Genomic DNA, 20,487 nt, shown 5'->3' on the forward strand with positions numbered 1-20,487 from the left:
AACTCGATTCACCATTAACTGTAGAGGAAATCACCCTTGCTATGGAAAGTATGCAAAATAATAAAGCTCCTGGCCCCGACGGATTTCCAGTTGAATTTTTAAAAGATTTCAGGCTAAACTGGCCCCACTATTGCATAAGAAATCACTGCAGCATGGATCTCTCTCTCCTACTTTAAGACAAGCCTTCATAAGTCTGCTTCTAAAAAAAGACAAGGACCCAAATCTCTGCCGCTCTTACAGACCTCTCTCCTTAAAAAATGTGGATGCTAAGATCCTTGCTAAGGCTCTCGTCCATCCGCTTGGAAAATATTCTCCCAACTATTGTTTCAGATGAACAAACTGGATTTATAAAGGGGCACCAGCTGTGCTATAATGTCAGTACCCTCTTAAATATTCTATTTACTCTAAAACTACAACAACAACCCCCAAAATAGTTATCTCAGTTGAGGCTGAAAAAGAGTTTGACAAGGTTGAATTAGACTACTTCCTTACTGTACTAAGTAAATTTGGGCTGGGAAATGTATTTATTTCGTGGATATACATACATCCCCACAAGCTAGTATGGGGCATTCAGTCCAGTTTTTTTCACTTTATGTGATGGCATGTGACAGGGATGTACTTTATCCACCTTATTGTTTGCACTACCAATAGAGCCCTTGTCAATCTTTCTGAAGTCCTCTTCCATTTTTACTTGGATATCACAATGAGCATGGAATTTAAGCTATCACTTTACGTTGATGATTTACTGTTGTATGTCTCAGACCCAAACCATTCTGTACCAGCAATTTTATCCATCCTTCAAAGATTCGAGTCATTGTCAGCTTATAAAATAAATATCTCCTAGAGTGAATGCTATCCTATCAATGCCCCGGCATTACAACTTAAACAGTCTGACATCCCTTTTAAATTGAGCCCCTCTGGCTTGAAGTACCTGGGGATCAATGTAACCAGAATGTTTACCTCCCTTTTTCTACCAATTTCTCCCCTTTAGTGTCCAAAATTAAATCTGACCTTCAAAGTTGGGGAAGTTTACCTCTGACATTGATTGAAGAATTAAAATTGACTCTTTGCACAAATTCCTGTTTCTGTTCCAATGTCTCCCCCTATTCCTGTCAAAACGTTTTTTTAAGACAATTGATCAAGCTACTTCTGGCTTTTTATGGTGTGGAAAGGCACCCGGAATCTCTAAATCAGTACTTCAGAGATGCAAATTCATTGCAGGATTGTCTCTGCCAATTTTCCAACTTAACTGTTGGGCAGCATCCATCCACAAAATTTTGTTTTGGTTTAAATCAACGGATCTGCCATGGTGTAAGTTGAGGCGCAGTCATGTGTGTTATCTTCCCTAATGGCTCACTTGCCTTTTCTATTCCAACCAACCCTTCTGGCTTTACAAATAATCAAGTGGTAAGTTCCACTCTCAAAATCTGGTGCCAATTTAGTATGCATTTCAAATTTATTTCAACATCTACTTTAGCTCCTTCACTGAGGAATAATTTATTTCAACTTACATTTACAGACTCCACCTTCTCTGCATGGCATGATAAAGGCCTAAAAGTTTTTGAAGACCTGTATAAGGGTGGTATTTTTGCATAGCTTTGCAGAACTATCAAGCAAATTTAATCTCCCATCCTCTAATCTCTTTCAATACTTTCAAATTGACACTGCATTAAATCTTTGTTTCCAGCTTTTCCCTCCTCACCTCCGAGTCCACTGTGGGACGAGTTTCTTAGCTCTGATCCCCTTCAAAAGTCACTCATTTTGAAGGTTTATCACAAACTCCTGTCTTATGACAGTTTACCAGCTACCAAATTCAAGGCTGCCTGAAAGCATGAACTGGGTTTGAACCTGGAGGATGACTGGTGAGATGTTGCTCTTAACAAAATTCACATGCTCAGTTTGTGCTCATCTCATACTCATACAGTTGAAGGTACTGTCGAGGATTCATTTTTCTAAAGCTGGGTTGTGACAATTTTTTTTTCTTTGATCCATTGAGATGCACAGTACTTTGATTATACATTGTTGTTATGTCATTGTTGTGCTGATATAGTTTCCTCTTCTCATGCGCCATACTTTTTAATAAAGATATTAATAATAATAAAAAAAGAAAACTGAATCTGAATAGCGTAATTTGAAATTGAATTTATTAGTTTGGCACTGAATTCCAATAAACTTGAAACTGAATGTAATATTATGAAATTGAATTCAGTTGTTCTGAAACTGTATTTGAACCTCACTGATCCTCCAAACTAATAAATTCAATTTCAAATTATACTATTCAGATTCAATTTTTCAATGCAGTTATTCAAGTTAAACAATGCAAATTCAAATTATGTGATTCAAATTCAGTTTTTTAATGCAATTATTTAAATTGAGCAATTAAAATTCAAATATAAATGATTCAAATTCAGTTTCTAGTGACACATATTTCTGCCCATAGAGAAGGCTACTCCCACACACTGACTCATTGGCAGCTCCGCACAGCATATTGGGACATTATTAGTCAAAATGTGGAGGACTGATGCTTGCTCTGTGGCTTTTCTTCTGCAGACTCATTCCCACATTCTGCTCATCTATAGATTGCCTCTAATCTGATGTTGTCTATTAGCAAGTTATTTTGGTAATGGACACTGAGTGACCCCTCTAAACATACATTTACACACTAATACACACTTTGCTACATATTTTCATCTCATTAAAAAAAATCCAATACTTTTGTTTGTTCCATATTTTAATTGTATTGATGGACTATATCCACACAACTACTGTTGTCTTATGGAGGTTCTGGAAATGGAAACCAATGACTCAGATCCCTCACTGTTATTACAATACACAAACATGCACAAAAGCTAAAAGTTACATGCATCATTATGACCTAAGTGCAATCTTATCTTGAATTGTTATTCATTAACTTTCATGAAAACAACTCACAGTGAATTGAATATGAATGAACTGAAGTCCTCAAGTTAAAAGCCATTTCAAACTGAACATGTATGAATGCTTCATGTCCTTGGTGAATGATATGCAGTTAATAATGATCAAACACTGGACAAAGCTAGTCGTTCTCTTAAGCAGAAATGACTGAAATCCCTGTTTATATTTTTGAAAAAAAAGAAAAAACCCCAACAAAAAGCCTTCTGTCACATGTACTGTAGCTGACTGGTATTGTGCATGGCTGAAAGGTAATGGAGTCTTTTGATCTCACTGTGTTTCTCTCTCCCTGTCTGTCTCTTTAGATAAGGCGCCGCACTTCTCCAGGCTAGGCGATGAGGAGGTCAATGCTGGGCAAAATGCCACTTTCCAGTGTGTTGCTGCTGGAAGGGCATCAGAGGCTGAGAACTTCCTGCTGGAGGTCAGTGGTTTAATGGTGTTTATAGTTAGAGGAACCTGTGTCTCTGACTTAGATGTGTGATTTTTTCTCCAAAATAAGGCCTTCACTTTTTTTTTTTTTACCAAAACAGTCAACAGTACACAGTACAACAGAAAAACAAGTTGTGGTTGTTTTCACACTTGTATGGACCCTTCCTTTATATTTTAGGGGCCCTTAAGGTAAATCATTAAGTTAACAGCTTCATTACAAATCACGTTGTATAACTGAACTCTACATACACAACTGCATGTGTAAGTAGACAGAGTTACCATAAATAACCACAGCTACAAAGTTTGCTTTGTTTTTTAATCATTAAATGTCCCAGATGTCTTTGTGTTTAAATAAAGATTGTAGACAACGCTCTAATTCTGTGAAGGCCATGAAGGCCTGGAAGCCTCCTCACTTCACTGCCTTTGAAAAGTGACATTGCTTATACAGTAGGATCATAGTGTTCTTAACTTTCTTTACCACCTCCTGTTTTTCTTCAAATCATGCAATGTGTTTTAGTTATCTGTCTTTTCATCTAGAATGGTTTGCTCTGTGAAGGTCAGATAGACCATACAGTCCTTACCTCTGGTGGGAATAGCCCTGTGGTCTTTATGTAGCCCTGATAAAAGCGCTGTAAACGTCATTGTGCTGAAGGGCTCCATTCTTTTTTCATCTCACTCTGCAATTACTGCGCAGCCACACATTCACTTCTTTTGCCAACATCTTACCACCCACCACAGCCAGTGTTAATCATGGTTGACCTTAGGCAAACAGACTGTATTGTTTGACACTGGGATATCTGTGATTTATGTAATTGAAGTGTCCTCATTCCCACCTCTCTGAGCACTTTATCAAACTACCCATTTGGTCACAACACAAGGATGAAGACAAATGCTTTGGGTAATTAGCTGGCATAACCATACAGGCGCCTGCTGTAATGAGAGCTCCAGGCCTCTGGAATGTTATTTCCCTGCCTCTCCTCTACCTCTTCCTGTCCTCCTCACCGTCTCATTGTCTGTTCTGTCTGTTCCACATGTGTGTTTTCTCCATATGAACTCACATCATTGTTGTTTTCTGTTGTTGTGCCCTTTCGTGTTCATTGTGTCTGCCGTACCAGCTGCAGCACAGTCTTGGCTGCACAGGCCTGCCAGATTAACAGATCGTTTTGTCATTTCTTCGCCAATTAGTTACAGCCAGATTGTTTACGTAACATGAAGTGATCTCACGTTTATTTGATTTATCCTGATTTCCCTTGCCTCTGTTCCATAATCCACACAGAAGGTAGCGAAAAGGAGATATTAGAGATGCAGTGAGGCTGCAGGAGTGTATGACTGAGAGTTTTTTCTGCAGTCTCAAGATTTGTTGCCTGCTTAACCCTGATCAGCGGGTGTGTGTTTATGTGTTTGTTTTTGCAAAGGCTCGGCCAGAGCTTTGTGTGGCCTGTGGGTTTTTAAGGCCCCGAATCACAAGAGAAGCAGGGATGGCCTAGCATAACCCAAAGGTCTCCTTGTTAATCCCAGCATGTTCACATACATTGGATTCTGTTATAACTGGCAGATCAAGTATCAGGATTCATGTCCACCATTTCACACAAAGAGAATGGCCTGAAAACATGAGAAAAAAATGTCATATTCAGTGTATTTTGTTGAGACTATGCGGACTTGACGGATGCTAGTGGTTTTAATGGTGTGGAACAATGTGAGATATGCCTCTTACGGTGCAACAGCAAGGTGCATCATGCAACATTCATTCATTCTCCCTTTTTTTCTCACTTCCTGTTCTAACTCCTAAACTTTTGTTTATCTTCTTTCTCAGGTGCTTCATGCTAAAACATGCAGTTGTGTCATAGCTTTTCCTACTGTATTACACCCAAACACAAAGTCTACATCCTGCTATTCATCCAGCTTATGTACTAAACTGATTAAACCTTAATGCATTTAAGCCCATCGGCCTCCTAATTCTAATGGCTGAGCAGTTAAATGTTTTGGTTCAATAACCTTGCACACCGAGGACAAGTGAGGTTTTAGATGTGCTGCATCAAGGGACGACGATTATGACATGTAATATCCCCATAATCACTATTATTTTAACAAGATTTCATTTGTTTTTATTAAAGCATGTCTGATTCATATTGTGATGTCATATTGTGTGATTAAATCAGAGAGATGGTCCTGCCATTCTAATTAAATGGCACACAATTGGACAGTCCTCCTTTTTAATCACAGAGCTCTAATAAGAACTGACCCAGATAGCAATAATTTAAGTGTGTTTTGTTACAGTATTAGTTTAGTGTCTTGGGAGTTCACTGGGCAATAACTGCATATGAGGGCTAGGTAATACTGTAGGTAATGAGTGCTCGGGTGCGTGTGTGTGTGTGTGTGTGTGTGTGTGTGTGTGTGTGTGTGTGTGTTTATGGGAGGTGTGGGCGGTGGGTGTAAGTGGATGTTTTAAATAGCAAATACATCAATATATACAACATACTAAATTATTACTTTAACATTGATTTAATTAACATAATACAGTACAAAAACAATAAAAAGGAAGGACGGAAGGGAAAGAAAAAAGACAAGAATGAAATAAAAATCTTTAATAACAATACAAATAAAAATTGTTATTGACTCTATTGTCAGCATAACATGAAAAAGCCACACTAACTATACAAACATGCAGTGATCTTTCATGGAAGATCCACGCTCTTAACATAAATCACAAGCAGGTTTAACATCTCTGATTTTTAATAACCATTATCCCATACTACAATTTTGCAGTTAATGAATGTAGTCATGCTTTGAAAGAGGGTTATGCAGAAGTCTAGAAGTCCTCAGAACTCAGAACACTAATTTTATATATAAAGCATAGTTTACTGCTGTTGCTGTAGTGAGAACGTCTCAACCTGTGAAAATGGTTGTATAATGTTTTCTGTGGCTCTGAAAGGCTCAGCTGGGGCTGGAAGAATACACATTTTTCACAGGAAGCCTTCATTTCAAAGTGGGAGCATGGAATTTGAAAGACACGCATTTACCAGCAAAAAAGGTCTAACAAAGAGACTATATCGAGTTGCATATGGGAAATGTAGAATCCAAGGTTTCAGGAGCTTGACTCAAATTAAGGACTTAAGGTCAGGGCATTTTGGCCTCTGCTTCATTGATTTTGACCATTTGTTTTTTTAATTTGTCTCCAAAATTTATGGAAGTGCAATAATAAATACCTGGAGTACCACTTTAAAAATGATCATGTGCTTGTATTTAATTTACTGCACATACCGGTACACAAGACAGCTATAATTGTGTGGGTAGTAGTAGCCTATTTTTGTGTATTTAGCTATTGCACTATTCACTGCTTGAGATGACATGTACCTGTGTGTGTGTGTGTGTGTGTGTGTGTGTTTGAGTGTGTGTAGGTGTGTGTGTGTGTGTGTGAGAGAGAGACAGACAGAGAGAGAGAGAGAGAGGGAGATGATAACCCATGCTGTCTTCTCTGACCCTGTCTTTTCCTGCTTTTCAGAGACACAATGGGGACATTTTAACAACGGCGTCGGTCAAGCACCTGAGTCACCGGCGCTTTGTGGTATCTTTCCAGCTAGACAATGTCCAGCGAGTGGATCAAGACCTTTACCGCTGTGTCACCCAGTCCCCCAAGGGCTCTGGGGTTTCAAACTTTGCTGAACTCGTCGTCAAAGGTAAAGCTCTGTTTTCCTTGTCCCTTAAAGGACCAGTGTGTAAGATTTAGGGGGATATTCATATAGAACTGTATATCTCCATTAATGTATAATCATGGCCACTGTAGGTTCTCCTACAAGCTTGGAAGAGGAGGGTGAGGGAGGGGGTTATCAGTTGGTTGCAATCTTCAACGACATCACTTGACACCACTAAATCCTACAGACTGCATCTTTAATGTACTTTTTCTGTCTTTCTTCCCTTACTATTTCTGTCATCCCAACCATCTGTTTCTATGATAATGTATGATTTTCTGCTCCTTTTGGTGACAGTTGATCACTGCATGTGATTCAAAGGAGAATTAAAAATGAAATTGATCATGAAAAATGGTGATAGTCACTAGTGTGAACACATTTCAAATTACCCATAGGACAACATTTGAGCATGATGGTGGAAATCATAGACAGCTCTTGCAAATTGATTTCCACAAAACTTCTTAATCGCAAATTGTATGGCGCGCGACACACATGAAAGCTCTTTGGACGGCGCGTACAATCTTCCTGACATGTTGTTTTTCTGAGCTGGAATTGTCAAACATGCTGCCATACTCAGCTCTTCAGCTCTCTGTCAAAAAGCTGTTCACTTGACTTGGACTCCTGCAGCCCCTGTCATATCATGTACCACAGATGGTGACCTTACTCCCATTACTCACTCCAACCCCACAGCCTGACACCACTTTGACAGCATAGTAATGATATGGCTGTAGGGTGGTTTGATGGCATAACAATCTCCAGCCCACAGCAAAGGGAAAGATGAGAATGAGAAATAAGGAAGAGCAAGATTCTCATTGTCCTTGTCCTCTACTGTAATGTATGCTGCTCATATTAATACTTTTTACAAGACTCATGCAAGGGCAAAAGAAAAGAAGATTGCAGAAAGTGTTTTCTTTTGTTACAGCACAAAGTTAATCCCTTCCATAGATGTAGAAGTATCGATTAGGAGGAGTATTGTGATACAGACTGATTGGTACTTAATGCAATGGAGCTCTTTTGCCAAATTGCTAATAAACCCTTTTACCAGCAGCTGCCAGTAAACCAGGAGTCAGTGAATGCTCTGACAGAAGGCCATGAAATCCCATTTATTGTACTCATACTCTCAGCAAATAAGTATTATTGTGTTCATGCGGTAGTGGCGTTCCTTACTTTTTATAATCAGGACAAAGACGTTATTTTTGGCACAGCTCATTCTCTGCCATGAGTAGATGATGTGATGGCAGTCATATTCGAGTCAACTGGCTGTAACTCTGCAATCTATTTCACAGGAGCTGACAGCGAGTCCTTAACAAGACTTTCATAAATCCCTTTTCCCCCTACTGCCCTGCTCGAAGAGCCTAATCATCCCCTTAATGAGTTGGATCCACTCATTTCAGGACTGTAGATTGCATGCAGGAATCAGAATGGAAGTCTCTTATTGCCCCATAGAAAACCGCAACATGTCCACACAATGAATAAATCATTTTCATCTTTCTACTTAAGGTACTGCACATCTCTGGCTTTTGTTGTGGCCCTCTAGTTGTTATATTTTGATCCTGCATGAGCACATTTGAAGATGTGTTTTCAGGGATTTACAGCCTGTTAAAGCATAAGTCTCAGTGCACAGAAATCCTTAATTAAACAGAAAGTAGCACTGAGAGCAATGTTTAGTTTCAGAATAGCTCTGTGTTTGGAGAAAAACAATGAAAAAGAATACTAATAATATACCGAGAGGAAAAATAGTGTAAAATAAACAAAATAAATGAATAGAAGGAAAACCTCTAGCATAGTTTCCAGAACTGTGAACCTAAACTGTGTAGGACATGAGTGAGTTGTTTTAAATTTCACCCCACTGGCTTCTTGCCTGTGGCCTAAATTTGGCCTTTCATTATGGATGCAGTCATTGACAGCACAAAGATGAGCTGCTGCAGGCTAAGGAAAGGCAAAGGGAAGCAGCAGCGAGAAGAGGTGAGGTGCTGGTAATGTCGAAATCCCTTAGAGAAGAGGGCCATAAAAGACAGAGGCGCCTTTGCAGGAATGACAGATTAGTCACAGCCACAGATCTAACTCTGATCTTTTCTCATGCTTTGTTCTCATTTCTTTTGCATTCCCTTCCCTCCCTCACACTGTTGCCCGTGTAATTGTTCAGTGGCTTGGATCTGCCAGTAAGTGACATTTGACCGGTGGGCACTGAAATTAATCCTTGCTTTGGCAATCTTTACCGACAGTGATTCAGAGTCTCCTCTTTCGGAGTGGTGACCAGCTGTGAGGACAGAACACTCAGTAGAAGAAAAAGATGTGCAGCACCTAATATCTCAGTTACAAAGATCATACACATTCAATGCACCGTGTGCACACCTGTTTTTTCACTCACTACTTTGCTAAAATGTATGAAAGGCTCGGAATGCCTTGTTAATGGGTATGACTAATCTGCTATTTGAACGCAGTTTGACCTGCTCACATCTCGCAGTCTCTAGGGACTCATTTAAGACTCAGTGGGCTTTAGCATAGTGAGAAATCTTTTTGCTTAGAACTGATTAGTGAAATTAATACCACAACTTTACCTCCTGACTGTGCAGCAGCACTATGGGCCCGCAAGCAAGCAAATGCTTTTACCAATACAAACATGTGTTTGTGCAGGAGAATGAAAAACACTGCTTTTCTTTTCCTCTGACAGTACCTCCATCCCCCATTGCACCGCCCCAGCTGCTGCGCGCCGGCTCCACTTACCTGATCATTCAGCTCAACACCAACTCTATCCTGGGAGATGGCCCCATTATCAGGAAGGAGATTGAGTACCGCGCCAGCCAGTCCCCGTGGTCAGAGGTGCATGGAGTCAACATGGTCACCTATAAGCTGTGGCATCTGGATCCAGACACAGAGTACCACATCAGTGTGCTTTTGACTCGCCCTGGAGAAGGAGGCACTGGTCCTCCTGGACCTCCCCTAGTGAGCAGGACCAAGTGTGCAGGTGAGCTTCCAGATCCTAACACATTGGATTGGGTTGAGTCCCCTAAGGTATGAAAGTGTACTGTCTTCATATAGTATCATATGATTGGAGGCTATGTTAGATAGTAGAGCTCAGAGTGTAGCAACGCTCAATCATCATCATCATCATGAACTACACACTCACTTCATATAGCTGAGCAATTTATTTACTGGCCAGTAGCTGCTGCTGCACTGCAAGCTGAAAACACACTACCCACCATGCAGCCTTTATCTATATGTTATTTGTTTCAAGCAGGATCATGGAGGATTGTTTATCTTATTACTCACATCTTTTCAGGCCAGGAATTTGTATCTGTATCTCAATCTTGTAGTATGTTGTCATGTTTGTACAGATACCCTGTCTACAACAGTGTTATACTTTGGCTCAATTCACTCTATTCCCATTTGGGGTTTTATGTTTGTTTTGCCAAATATGAGATGGCAGTTTTTGACTGGGCATAGATGTTGCTCTGAAAGGAGCTATTTTGCAACGTGTAGTTCTTAGAGAAATTTCGATGTACACTGTTTAGGTGATGCAGTGCCCTAGAGCCCTGGGTAAGGGATGTGCACTGTGTTGAACACTTGGCTGTTCAGTAGAAATCACAAGCATGGGGCAATAGGTGTTTAATTCAATCTGTACTCATTCACTAAAAGGACGCTGCACAGTGATTTTCTAAATTGCAAAGGCTTATACATTCAATCTAGATTAAAAAAAGTAATAATACCTATAACTATATCTCCTTTGCAATTAATGAAGTAATTTCATGAAAGATAATTTTTCCCACTGCTCAAAGTACTGATGCCCAACAGCCACACACTGTAACTTCAAAGAGTCTTGCATTATGGGGCTGCATCTGTCACGATAATCTGCTAAAATTCAATCAGAGAGGAGCTGATAGACAAGTTCTGACTTAGTCACTGCATATACTTATCTCATAAGAAAAGGCACATTTTGCTATCACTGGGGTTCTCTGAACTCTGGAGATGAGGAGACTGAAAGGGAGACTTTCTGCTGCCAGCATGGCAATATTATTTTGACGGTTATTTAAAAGATAACAACTGGCTGACTATAGTGGCTAGCCTAAAGCAGCCATCTTTGGCACGGTATCCACTAAAGAAGATAGAAATTTCATACGACAAGTACAATAAATGTACAAGAATTTGTAGGTGACAGTGGTGGAGACGTATCAATCATAGTATACACAAGTATGCAGTGAAGGATAGTAAACATTTGAAGGACAGAGTATAGACAGTAAACTCTGTACATACATAATTCACTTATAGATCTGTAATTAATGATTATTTTGCATTAATCTGACAGTTATTTTTTCATCTATAAAATGTCAGAAAATAGTGGAAATTCAAGTTGAATTTGGAAAGTTCAAATTGTTTATTTTATCGTACTGGTAGAAACTCAGTTCGTTGTCATAAATGACAAAGAAAATAAAATACTCACAAGTGAGAACCAAGAACCAGCAGATGTTTAGCAGATTTCCTTAAAAAATGACTTAAACAATTATTCATTTATCAAAATAGATGGTGATTAGTGGCTAATTATTTCAGTTATATTAGTTTGCTTTCTGTTTCACTTCACTCCCCTCTCCCTGTTTATCTTTTCTACTCAATCAGAAAAAGCGTCACTGCCTCAGACACTAACAGCACACATATTTAAATATGGATTATTTACAATTCGAATCACTCATTCAAGGTGAAGGTTTGCCTCCCATCAGGCTTTATTTAATTGAACATTTTGTACTGCCTGCTCACATCTGTGCACCCCTGTCATCTGTCACTGTGCAGACACAGAACACCCAGAGAGATAAGCAGGATACCAGGAGGTCACACCCATTCTTGCCATTAAATATAATATACACATATAGAGCACAAAGAGTGCTGTGTTAATGCGGATGCACACAGAGATGGCAGTCATTACTGCTGCCTGCATCTGTAATGTGTGCGTAGTAGTCACAGGTAGGTGAAATGGAGAGCTTTGTGTTACCCAAAGGCAGTCTGTGGATTTGTGTCTTCCATGGTCATCACTCTTTTCTATGCCCAACGGTCGCTTCCTGCCATGCACCATCCCTCACATATCTCCCTACCCTGCTCCAGTAGAGCCTCCCTGGCCCCCTCTCCAATGACATATTAAAGCCACTCTCCTCTCCCAACAGCCAAAGACATCCCTCATTCATCAGGTACCATGAGTGAGCTCGCAGGCCCCCCTTCGCCTGCCCAAATCCCTGCACACCCCTCACACAACTCATGAGACACAGAAAATCACAATAAAAACCAGGAAAGTCAATACCGGGGCGTGGGGGGTGGGGGGTGGGATGTGTGTGTGGGAGAAGGTAGTTTTTCAAAGAGAGAGAGAGAGTGAAACTGTAAAAAATGTGCGAGAACTGAAGCGAGAGAGGATTCACAACGTACGGAAATTGCTTTCACAGTTGCTGCTATCGGTGTTTGTGAAAGTCATGAAACTCAGCCTTTAATGATGTATTTACATTTCAACCACTGTGACATTAGCTTGTTCAACCATGTGTGGGATAAGTAATGCTGCTGTGTTTGCTGAGCTGTTAAACAGGGCATTTAGATGCAGTACTAGTTCAATACAGTGGAAGTATAGGTGAAATTAATTTTGCCAGTTGTTGTGTCTTGTATTTTTTTCCCTCAGTAGCTGCAAAACTGTGAGTGACAAATAGCTGAATTTGATGTTTTTTTGTAGTGCAGCTGCGTCTGATTGACTCCTGTGTGGCTTCTTTAATGTTCTCAGTTCTTGCCTGGGTGTGTCTATGTGTTATAAACTTTACAGTAAGCTGCAACAATGTAAACCTTCTCCACCGGGTGTATCTCACCTTCTTGACCCACCAGGAGACTCTAATCACCACCTGGTTCCCAGAGCTCCCCTGACCCAACCTTCAAACCATCTGTTATACACTACTCCTCCTGACCCCTCATTCCACCGCTGAATCCTGATCGTCCCCCTTGCTGTTGGCCTGATTAAGTTTAAGCAGGAGAAAATAGATGGTGGGGTTATTGTGGTAATTTCAGGGAGGTGGTAATTATGCAGTGAACAGAAGGGATATTTGGACCCTCTTTTAAGAGGAATTTAGGAGGAAAGTGAATTTCCTCTCCAGAAGCTGTGCCTTGCCGACGTGCTGTAAAACTAATGGCCGTGAATGTGAACATGGTCTCCGCCTGGCTCTGATGGCCATCCAGGTGTGCTTGATGAGGCATTGCTGTGATTATCAGCACGGTGCATTAGCACAGCTTGAAGACCCTCAAGTGAATCACAGAGGAGAGGCGAGCATTTGTACTGCAGGTGGTCCCCAAACTACGTTAATGGGCTTCCACCTGCTGCTGGGTCACTGAACCTTCTGGAAAGCCTTGCCCATAATGCTCTTGGTCTGTTAGAGGGAGCCAACACTGGAGCCTGACTAAAATTAGGAACATTAGAAATACAAGTGCTTTGCCTTTCTTGGCATGTCGTTCATCATGTCTTCCACTCTGTGAGCCAGAATTCCCTATATGTGCACATTTGGTATGTTTGGATTTATGTGCGCTTGTGTTATTGCTTGCACATGAGTAAAGGCGTGCATGTCTGTATAAATTTAGATGTTCCCGTCTGACACAGTCAGTCCAGATCCCCTCCACGGCTGCTCTGTCCTGCTGCTGTCCCATGTCACAGTTTTAGGGGAGCTAATAAAGCAGAACCTGTCACATCCACTCTAACTTCCAATCTCCAAGGATCAACATGGTGCTCTGGGCTTTTGGCCATGTTGGGGAGACTGCAGTTTTCATGCCACAGGGTGCCAGAGAATGGGTGCCCGTGGCACACAGACAAATAAGACGAGGCAAGGGGAAGGGGCTGGCACAAATGTCCACTTTGAGAAAACCCACAATGAGCACACTGTGGCCTCTTTGGCGGTGCTTTCATCAACTCAGCAGTTAAATGCCTCCCTTTATTTAGCTCTCAGACTGTGCAGACTATCAATTGCACCATTAAGACAATCTTCAGTCACACTGAACAATGGAACATTAACATTTCTTGCTGGGTGCAGTCTACTTCTCTACTGAGATTACTGTGCCCACCCATTTATCTGCCGTCACATTAGTCTGGATGAGGTTCAGATCAATGCTCTGGTCATATTTCCATCTAGTATGAGATGCCAGACAGCAAATTAAAAGAGAAAGCTGGTGACTGCATAGGCCTTCAGTATAGATTGGAAGTGTCATAAAATTTCACTTCAAAAGAATTGCTACCACCAGGCAGTAATAGATGCATAAGAAAGTGGGCATAGGGCTGTTGTATCTGATAATGGTTGCATGGTTACATATAAGTGCTTGAGCATGTATACACATAAAGTAGGTAGGTGGGACAGGTAAAGAGATAAAAAGAGAGTGATACAGAGATAAGGGTGAATAAGACTATTTTATACAGTGAATGTGTGCATATATGTGTGTCCTTGCAGAACTAGAGAGCACTCTTCAAATCCATTTTCTTAGATAATTCTTGTTTTAGTGCATTAGCCCCTGCTCGGTGATGCATTAGCCACCTTATTTAAGTTCCCTGCGCTAATCTGTGCTGCAGTGAGAATCCCACTGAGTGTGCGAGTCAGTGAAGGAATGAAGACCTTGGCCAGTAACCTCAAACTCCACTGATCTCTCCCTGTACCCCATATCTCTGCTGTCATTCCCCGTCTCCCTGGCCCATTACTCAACATGCCCTATTAAAAGCATAAAGCAATACAATACATTATGTAGCATATTGCTTGACAAAAAGGCATTGATTATATTAATAATGGCCACTGATAAATGCCTCCATTGATACTGAGGATGTCCTTGGCTTAACTCTGGCTCTCTTCAGTTCGGACGTCCTCCTGAACACTGGCTGGTCTGTGTCTCTGTGTATAGAGGCTCTCTGTATCTCTCAGCTAGTCATTACATTTGAGGGGGATATCAAAGACAGCGCTGTTGTTCTTTTAGATTGAGTCAGAGAAAGACAGGGTTAACCCGGCAATGACCAGAATTAACTTGGTCCCTTCTAAAAATATGCGTCAGGCCATTGCAATGACCCAGCAGTAAAAGTAACCAGCGGAAGTGAGTGCCCTTGTGTAGCACTGGCATTTTTGTGTGTAGATTAAACTTCAGGGCAAAGAAGTAGAACTACTGGATAGTCTATTTGCTAGTCGACACGGAGGCGGGGACTGGTGGGAGAGCAACGGCAACCCACAGCCTGTCCGATTAATTAGCGCAATTGGCATGAGTCCCCACTCTGCCGTTGGGGATGTGTGTGTGTTGTGCTGGCAGCAAACTGACGACCTCCATGTTGTGACGGGGCAATATGGCGACATGTAGGAGGGGAACAACTGAAAAACTGCCAGGGTAGTCCTGGGACATCACTGACATTTGTCATTTGCTGGGCGCTCTGTCTGAAATCAAATATTTCACAGTAAAACAAGTTACCTGTGTTTTCATTTTCTAAAATTCACTATAGTGCCTTCAGGTCTTTTCTAAGTACATTGCTACAATGGATAATTACATTATTTTTCTTTAAATTTTATCACTGCATCTCTTTCTTTATTACTCAGTGATCTCTTTTTTTTCTTCCTTTTCTTCAATCTTCCTCCCTCCCAGAGCCCATGCGTGCGTTACGGGGCCTCACAGCCACAGATATCCAGCCCAGGCAGTTGTCCCTGCAGTGGGAGAATTTGGCGTTCAATCTAACGCGCTGCCACACCTACTCAGTGTCCCTGTGTTACCGCTACACCACGGCGGGAGGCGGCGGAGGCCACAACACCACCGTGAGAGAGTGCCTGGCAGTGGAACACAACGCCTCACGCTTCACACTGCGTGATCTGCCACCCTACCATGGCATCCATGTCCGCCTGTCACTGGCCAACCCAGAGGGGAAGAAAGAGGGCAGAGAGGTCAACTTCCAGACTGAGGAGGACAGTAAGTCCCAGGAGGAGGTTACAGAAAAGATAGTGTAGAAAGAAAAGACAGAAAAAACAAAGAATGAAAAGTGGCATTACAAAATGGTATGAGAAACCATCACCTGAACATTAATACATTTACTCGCCTACATAGAAAAATGCTTTTTAGTTAGATTTTCTTATAAAAAAATCTTACTGTATACTGAATCAATCACTTCTTGCTAAACTTCTATACCACTTCATTCTAGAGTAAAATATTGTATATTTTACCCCAAACTACATTTATTTTCAGCTATAGTTACTAGTTACTTTCCATATTGAGCTTTTACATAAAACATGCAGTGCAATGCAATACATTGTTAAGGATTAAATAAAGTGTCTACTCGGGGCCCCTTGTCAGATGTCTGTGAGTTATTAGAAGGGTGATACCCCCTCTAAATGTCTGAATTGATGTTATTTACATAATTGTTCAAGGCCCAAAGAGGTACAACTCTGCATGCAACATTTCACACAAAAATACAAGATTAGAGAATAGTACAAAAACATTAATACAGATTTGTGTAGCAGAACTTTGTCCTTCTTCTTTCCCACCCATTAATCATCTCACAACCCCTCATATTTATAATGTAAGCCTTTGAAGGAGGGATGACCTCCATGTTTGGAACCACTGGGCTATACCTAACTGTACAGTATATGAAATAGTCAAAACTAGCTGCACCTTGACCAACTCCAACAGTAAAAATCTACTTACAGTACAAACAGATGCATCAGTAATAATCTAATAGCATAATATATAACAATATATCAGTGACAGGGGACATTTTGCTGCAGAACGAGTACTTTTTGCATTTGCATTTACTTGTAAAGGAATATAATATATTGTGGCATTTGAGCATTTACTCAAGTCAAGGATCTAAATACTTCCACTACTGTACTGACTCCCACAATATATAGAATTTCAGTGGTAACAACAATGTGTGATGTCTACTAAATGCAGAATGTACAATACTTTACTGTTTTAAATTGCAGTTAAGAGTCTGGAAAAATGATGTGGCTGCCCTCCAGCTTCATGTGCACATCTAAAATATACAACACATCCTCATTAAAAGAAAAACCGTCAGTATAGGTCTAAAATTCAGGCCGGCAGGAACGACCTATAGTTAAGTTTACGTCATCTAGCAGCTGTAGCAATGCACTCCCAAACCAAACCAAATCAACTTCCAAAACCATTACAAATCACTGTAAAAAAGTAATTATGTTTTATTAAGTCACCTTATATTGACATCATCTGAACTTTGTGACTTCCCCGGGTCATAATTACTACAGCTGCTAGATGAACGTCACTATAGGTTGTTTTTGCCGGCCTGAATTTTACACCTATACTGTCATTTGAAACTCAGCTCGCCTCAGCTTGTTTAACTATTCTCATTTGAAATGTCAGAAAGGAGACTATCCAGGCCTGCCCGCAACCAGAGCTTATTGTCACACTATCTTCTATTGTAACGGTTATTTTTAACACTTCAAGATTTTTGTCAATAGATATTGAGGCCACGATATGTGGTTAAAATATACAAATCTATGTTTTAATCAGATTTGCTTCAGATGTGGTGAATTTGCTTAATATATCATTATATTAACACTTCTAAGTGTTGCGTAGCTTTGCCAGCTCCACTGTCTTCCTCTAATGCATTAAAACAAACAGGATGACCATCTGACTGAAGCTGGATCAGCATTACAAAAGATCCTTTTCATTTTAAGACAAAAATAACATAAAGGAGAAAAAATTGTATCTGAGACTCCAGCAACCCTGAGATAGGATTTTGTGCTTATTTCTTATCTCCTATTATTCCTTTGTGCCGTAGCACATCGTCTGCATGGCAGCTGAGGGAGGAATCAATTCTACCATGAAAAAATCAAAACAAACAAGATTCTTCATAAAGAGATATGTAGAGAGAAAGATGGGGAAAGATCATGAGAGAGGGAGAAAACAAGAGAAAGGGTTTTTCTGAAGTGATAGGAGATAAATATATGCATATATACATACAGTACACGTCAATTATGAAGCCTTTTTCCAAAAGCCTTAATAAGCAACTCTGTCCTCCAGACTAACTCAATTCAAAAATAACAGCCGACTCAGCTGTTTGGCTCATGCTTTAGCCTCGGGCCTGAATCTCACATAACAGTCTTCCTCTGTACAGCGCTCACGCAGACCGTGGGGACTGGGGCTGCAACCAAATGGCTCAAAAAACTGTTAACACAGTGAGTGTAGTTGAATGTTCAGACATTCACAGTCCTCTCGCTGCCATTCAGACACAAGTTTACCAGCAAGCATCTGACATATTCATCAATATGCCTCAAACTTTGACAGAGGGCTGATATGAAATTATAATAATGTTCTTATGTTTTCTTTCTTTTGTCTGTGTTGTGGTTACATAATTGATGCAGTTCATAAATTAACTGTGTCCTTATCTGATGTTCTCTGCCTGCTCTCTGGCTGTCTGAGTGTCTCATGCGGTGCGTTGTTCTGAGCCACTGTGACATTCAGTTCTGTGATATTGACAGGAGAGGTTCACCATGGGATTAGCACTTCAATTTCCCCGACAAATGTTTGTTCTGACAATTTCTTACAGTTCCCGGAGGCATAGCACCAGAGTCGCTCACCTTCACCCCGCTGGATGACATGATCTTCCTGAAGTGGGAGGAGCCTGTCGAGCCCAACGGCCTTATTACCCAATATGAGGTGAGCACAGAGAGACATTTCATTAAATTTCTATGTCCTGTCAATTGCCAGTTGTTAAAGATTTCAAGAACGGTATATGATTTTGACTATAACTAAACATTTGTCATCTATCATACAGTTGTTTTAATATCATATTACAGTAGAAGTTAACACATGAACAGAGTGCTTAGGTTGAGATTGAAAGTGCATTCTTGACCTTGACCACAAAGTCTATGTAGTAGCTGTTCTGATTTGATTTGTCTTCTTATTTTTTCATACAACCTTTCTTTGCAGATAGTTTACCTAGTTGTCATGGAATTGACCATTTGCTAGCCCCAGACCTCCATAGTTACTGTTGCTACACCTGTCAAGCTTTCAGTTCTCAAGCAGCACATATGCAGTTAATAATGATAACAGTGGCTGATTAACCTCTTGAAATTTGTGGTAATTTTTGAAGCAGTCAGTCCTTGATTCAAAAACAGACTTCACATTTCTGGCTGGTAACCATTGATTTTGCCAGTTGAAATGAAATTGTCACCATGCTGATAGTCCATGTAGAAAACATTGAAATAAAGAAACATTATGTATTGTAGTTTAGAGCTATTTAGTTTTAGTATTACAAGGTATGATGAGGAAAAATGTCAGATCAGGCTCAATTGTAACACAACCCTATTTAGATGCTCAGCTAACACAACATTTTTTATATAACTTATAACCCCACAAAATGTGCAAATGATGCTACCCCTTAGCCTTGCTCTGGAGAAATGCTACTAATGCTAATGTTTGCAGCTTATGTTGCAGAAGATAAACACACTAGCACACCTTTTAATCGATTCCTTACACATCCCACCTTGTGTTTTTGATTTGGGGAATGCTATAACAAACAAACACGACCCTACAAACTCTTTCTATACCCAGTATCTCTCCCATGTACACCTCTCTAATACATCCATGTGTTCACCGTCTCATGTGGAGAAATCCAAAGCTTGACAGGCCTGCTGTGCCTAGTTATGGTTGCTAAGCTATGATTGGACAGTTGCTGTTTGGGAGTGGGGTTTAGCGAACTGTCAGCTAAAGAAATTCAAATTTCTTCTTTTCAATTTAAAAAAAAACCTATCTGAACTATAAGCCAACATGGATGAGAGGTCCTGAAAGTGCTCTGAAAAATGGAAATTTTAACATCTGCAATTCCATGACAACGGGGGCAAACTCCATCTGCTGAGGAAGATGGTGCGATACAATCAAAAGCTTCAGAACAGCTGCTAAATTGACCTTGTGGTGAGATTGCTTTTGTCAGCATTTTTGTTCTTCAGCAGCTGTAGGTGCAGTGTGTTGTTTTGGCACCTTGTGAACTTGTTTAACTCTAGCCCTAATTCTAATACCACACAAACAGCAAACAGCCAGTAGATCTGCTTGTACTTGAATTTTTATGACACCACAAACATTCAAGCTCAAGCAACATAGAATTTTACCATTAGCCTTACATTAAAATGACCCTGATCCTTTGTTCCAGGCCATAGAGCCCTACATCATTAATAGATAACTCGCATGCATCTGTTGCACTGTAGGCCCTCTGTCTAGCTGGATAATTATTTTGTATCTACTGTATACCTTCTGTCTGTGGTAAATCATCAGTAGGCCTGCCAACCCATCCTCAAGCCTTCTTTCCCTTGGCCTCTCTTGCAATGTCGCCTCAAGGATATTATTAAATAGGATTTGTGGTTTGACATATAAAGTGGAGGCAGCACAGGATTTTTTTTCTGTAGTGTGTTGATCTCCCTCAGCTGACGGAGAAAGCTTTATA

General features: G+C 40.5%; 1 protein-coding gene across 3 annotated transcripts in view; it reads left to right on the forward strand.

Annotated features, from left to right (window-relative positions):
• ptprub (protein tyrosine phosphatase receptor type Ub) overlaps positions 1-20,487 on the forward strand; it is a 168,343-nt gene that overhangs the window by 103,092 nt on the left and 44,764 nt on the right. For all 3 annotated transcript variants that reach the window (XM_042423347.1, XM_042423348.1, XM_042423349.1), the window contains 5 exons: positions 3,237-3,352; positions 6,863-7,037; positions 9,724-10,017; positions 15,666-15,983; positions 18,595-18,704. In XM_042423347.1, coding sequence (XP_042279281.1) covers positions 3,237-3,352; positions 6,863-7,037; positions 9,724-10,017; positions 15,666-15,983; positions 18,595-18,704 — 1,013 coding nt within the window. The remainder of the gene's footprint in view (positions 1-3,236; positions 3,353-6,862; positions 7,038-9,723; positions 10,018-15,665; positions 15,984-18,594; positions 18,705-20,487) is intronic.

This window comes from Thunnus maccoyii, chromosome 10, assembly GCF_910596095.1.
Source record: "Thunnus maccoyii chromosome 10, fThuMac1.1, whole genome shotgun sequence".
In the NCBI taxonomy this organism is placed as follows: domain Eukaryota; kingdom Metazoa; phylum Chordata; class Actinopteri; order Scombriformes; family Scombridae; genus Thunnus; species Thunnus maccoyii.